General features: G+C 54.0%; 1 protein-coding gene across 1 annotated transcript; it reads right to left on the bottom strand.

Moving 5' to 3' along the window:
- Nucleotides 1-799: 799 nt before the first annotated feature.
- LOC123440479 (dof zinc finger protein MNB1A-like) lies at nucleotides 800-2,280 on the bottom strand. Its single transcript, XM_045117044.1, has one exon. It carries the CDS (start codon nucleotides 2,042-2,044, stop codon nucleotides 1,049-1,051), a length of 996 nt encoding a protein of 331 aa, XP_044972979.1. The 5' UTR covers nucleotides 2,045-2,280; the 3' UTR covers nucleotides 800-1,048.
- Between the last annotated feature and the right edge of the window lie 2,409 nt (nucleotides 2,281-4,689).

The following is a 4,689-nucleotide window of genomic DNA, read 5'->3' as shown; positions in this document are numbered from 1 at the left end:
CGGTATAACTCTCTAGTAAATACAACAGCAATATTAAAAAAGTGGAGACCTCAACTCTGCTAGTTCCTGTGTTACATATATTTTCTTGTGTTTTTCTTGATTGCTAGACTGGCCAATATGAATGGATTGCAACAAAGTGCACAAAATAGAAAAGGATCTCTTCGATTCAACATAATACCATGACGCACACAAGATTTTACGCAAAATCAAGGGAGTAGAAAAGATACGTGATCGACGCAAGTGGTTCGATTCAATCGAGACAATCATCCCAGCTCATAAAATTGATTCCTGGGCTGTGGCATCCACTCCCCTACTCTGAATTTAATTGGGCCTCTAGCTTTCGTTTGACTAATAACCATTTCCAACGAGCACGAGCACGAGGGAGACAAGTGACACATGCACTGCTGAATACTTGTCATGCAAGATATCATTTGCACCACAAATTAAGCCACATAGGTACTCCCACTTATTTTCACGATGTGAATTTGCCGACGATTTAAGCTACACTATAGTTAGTTTCAGAGCTTGCATGGTCATTGGGCTTCTACGGAATAATTTGCCGTAAGATGTGATTACAACACAGCATGCAGTCGAATCAAGTCAAGTTTACTCCCTTTGTATCTAAATACTTGTAGTTGTAAAAAACTAGTTTAATTTTTACCAGCTACAAATATTTAGGTATATAAGCAATTTTCATGCCATGCCTCGCCAACGTTCAGTTGTACTAGAGATCAGTACAATATTCTATAGGGGAGCTTGCACAAAATACTGACAATATGTCAATATTATACGAACGATATAATCAAATATTTTCAAACTTTATTTTTGTTGCCTGGTTACATCTATCTCACAAGTATACCGACCCTTAATTTCTTCACATATGAGTACTTAATTACCTCATCCCATCTCCTCTCCTCAGAACATGCATTATATATCTATGTGTATATATAGTTCTTCCAAACCAAATTGAAAGAAAGAACGACGTAACAGACTGACAAAAAATCACAAAAAAATCGACAAAAAGGAAGAACTGCAACTGTATATTTAATTACGGCATGTAGAGAGCTTCCAATCCTTGGCAATCCGCGGTCCAGTCATGATCGGCAGCAAGGATTCCGTCATGGAGGCTCATGGTGTCGTCAGGGAACGAATCAAGCGAGTCGTACTTGGGCTCCTCCCATGTCGACAAGCTCGGCACGATCGAGCACCAAGACGAGAGGTTGGCGGCGGCACCATCCGTGGGCAACCCCAACGAGTCGAAACAGCTCTGGTCCATGGCGAAGTTGAGCTCGCCGAGCGCAGCTTGCACGCTCTCGTCGGTGCACAGCATGGTGGTTGCGGTAGCTGCGCTGGCCGTACTAGTCGGGTCGGCGCTGCTCACCGGTCGAGACCATTCGAGGAACCCGTCAGGGCTCGCATCGAACTGCGCAGGCGCCAGAACGCCGCCGGGGCTCATGTCGCTGGAGGCGCTGAACGTGTCGAACGTCTCGTCGACGTGCCCGCCGGCCGACTCCGGCGTGACGGAGCCAACGCGGCTGCCGTCGGCGGCCGGCTGCTGGTTGTTGAGGAACTTGGAGTAGAGCATTGCGAGGTCGATGGACGCGCCGTCGGGCGCGGTGGGCACGTCGTGCATCGCCTGGCCAGGGTTCGCCGGGTTGCCGACCATGCCTTCCAGGACCATGTCCGGCCGGAGCGGGCCGGGGAACCCTCCATGCCCGAACGTGGCGTCGCGGACGCCGGAGAAAGAGTCAGACGCCGACCGCACGGACGACTTCCCCCGGCGGTTCTTCCGGCATCCGCCGCCGACGGGCACGTTCCGGAGAGACCCACCCTTGGTCCAGTACCGTCGGCAGCCCTTGCAGAAGTAGCGCGGCTGGCTGAGGCTGTAGTTGTTGTAGTAGCAGAACTTGGTGTTGGGCGAGTCGCAGCGCGGGCAGTTGGGCGCCACCTCGGCGCCGGTGCTGTAGCGCCGGTCCACCAGCAGCGACGGCGGCCGCGGCACGTACGGCAGCATGGCTGCCTCGTGCGGGTGCGACGACAGCATCCTCGTTCACAGATCCTTCCTCTGCAGCGATCAGCCTACGGCCGTGGAGCTACGTGGGCGATGTGAGATCAGGGATTGACCTGATCGGAGGACACGGTGACCGGAGAGGGTGAAGAGATGGTGACTTGATCGATGGAGGTGGGGGGAGGAGGGCCGGCGAGAGGGCAGTGGAGGGAGTGGCGGGGTTCTTATATGGATCGGCGGGGTGGGGAGCTAATTACGCGGGGTGCATGTGCATGTGAGTTTGCGTTGCTTAGATTTGGGCCGAGATGCAGCCAGTGTAGTAGTAGTATAGTGGAAATTCTCCCAGCTCTGATTTGGAGTTAAAGGAATTAGGCAGCTCCTAGTTAATCACCCCCAACAAACTGTGGCAGTGCAGTGGTGCAGCAGCAGGTGCCCTTTAGTGGCTACAGTACTAGCATGATGGACACAGCAACCACCATCCAACTGATCCAAGGACGCTGCTGCTGCTGCTGCTGCTGCAGACTTTCACTGTTTCATGTAAAATTGTTGTACTCATCACCGTGAATTTCTTCAAATGCATTCTGGTTGCTACTACTACTTAGCTGGAGCGGCTGCTCCGTAGGCTTACGGGGTAGGCCGTGCCGGCGGCAACCTCGGTGGGATGGGATACGTGGCGGCGCACCACTGGCCGGCGACGTGAAACCCCGGGGGGGAGAGCGGTGGGGTGCGAGGGAAGCAAATCCCTCGGGATCGCCCATACGATTTTGTTATTGGCTGTCGCTCCGCTCGATGCGTCTGATGCATGGCCGCCCTTCGACGGGTACGCTGTGGGGAAGCCGTGATTTGCTCACACGGTTAAGCTCTCGGGACGCAACATGCACGCGCCGGCGCCCGCGGCAGTTGATGATGTGCGACTTGGCTAGCTAGTACTGTATGCTGGGGAGGTGTGCCTCTCGACCGATCATCCGGCGGGGCGTCGTCGTCTAGCTTCAACGTAGAGGGGGGCTAGCTGCTTGAAGATATGCCATGGGTGTTGGCAGAGAAGGTCGATCGGCGGCTAATCGAACCGCAGCGCGCCGAGAGAGTGCCAAGAAATGCATGCTAATTTTTCTCATATATATATATATATATATATATATATATATATATATATATATATATATATATATATTCAGGAATAAACGTACACGGAGCGTGATGGATGGATATCCTGGACGCAGGAGCGGCTGCCGGTATTAACATGACAGTACACCCGTCCGTACGTCCAGATCTGCCTGTCGACGGACTGCATCAACGACGTCGTACAATCATGCGATCCAGCGCAGCGCAACGCGCGCGCGTGGGTGGCGGGGCCATCCGATCTCCAATAGGAACCCGATACCGTGACGACAGCAGCTGGGGACTGGACTGGACTGGACTGGGAGCCAGGCGATCCGTGTACGTACGTACTCATGTCTTGTAGCAGTACGTACGCATACAGGCACACAACAGTTGTACTGCACAGCGACGATCGACATGACCAGCCGTGTGCCGGCCCGGTTCGAGCCCGGCAATCAATGGCCGGTGCAACCGGGCACGGCGCCTGTACGCACGGCCCGGTTCGGTTCGGTGCACCCAACCCAATCGCGTCCCGTCTTCCGCGCGCACGTACCCCCCCCCCCCCCCCCCCCCCCTCTAACTACGTACGGTACGGCACTCCCTCTCGAGTCGACTCTCAGCTCTCTGACTGACATAGTGACATGCCACTGCTTCGTCCAGCTCCTACTGCTGTGGAGTGCCATCGATGGCGACGGCGCGTACATGTTCCAACTCCGGAGCACCACGCCATCTTGATGTGTGTGTGTGCGTGCGTGCGGTCCACCCATCATCACCATGCCCATGTGGCTCGCCGGGGGTACGTACCGCGGTACTGGGCTACCCACCCGCGCACGGCCCGTCGTGTTCTCGCTGGCCTTAACCACATGCAATTAAGCTTAACCGAACCATCAACCGCAGATTTGACTTGGTTGCTCTCTCTCTCCCCCTCTCTCTCTCTCTCTCGCTCTAACCAGGAAGAACGCCGATACATACAACAGTGATGAGAGGGCAGGAATACATACAACAGTAGTAGGAATTTTTCTTCGCGAGGTGATTAACTAGTCCAGGTTGGTTTGGGTGTTACTGCCAGGTCGTCCTGCATCGCTGTCCAGTCGTAACCCGCAAGCACGCGGGTGATTGAATGCGGTGAATCCGTCCAACCGACCGGCGCGTCGATGGATGGATCATCAGTATCGATCGACAGAAATGGGATTGCTTGCACGGGCTCCCCAGGCCGTGCTATCATTGGGGGGCCGCGAACTGCTAGGGTTAGGGCGCTGTACTGCGCGTGCGTACTGTCCACGCGCCTCATCGACTGAACGGACCTGACGGGCTAGCCTTGTGTCTACTGTATTTCGGTGATTTTGTCACGGTGGGCTTGACGACGATGAACGGTACGAGTACGATCCAACCTGATCAGGTATCGTGGGCCTTCAAAGATATAACGGCAACTTCAACCGGCCGACCCAAACGAACGGTGATTTTGTTCGTTTTTCGTTTATTTGGGTCTGGCTAGTGGTTATGAATGTCTGTTTCGGCGTTTACGTCAGCGCATACGCTCAACGCTGACCCGGTCCAATTTTACCGGCATGGAAAATTTATAA

This window comes from Hordeum vulgare, chromosome 3H, assembly GCF_904849725.1.
Source record: "Hordeum vulgare subsp. vulgare chromosome 3H, MorexV3_pseudomolecules_assembly, whole genome shotgun sequence".
Taxonomy (NCBI): Eukaryota; Viridiplantae; Streptophyta; class Magnoliopsida; order Poales; family Poaceae; genus Hordeum; species Hordeum vulgare.
The sequence above is the reverse complement of the archived record's forward strand: the minus strand, read 5'-3'. Positions and strand labels throughout refer to the sequence as shown.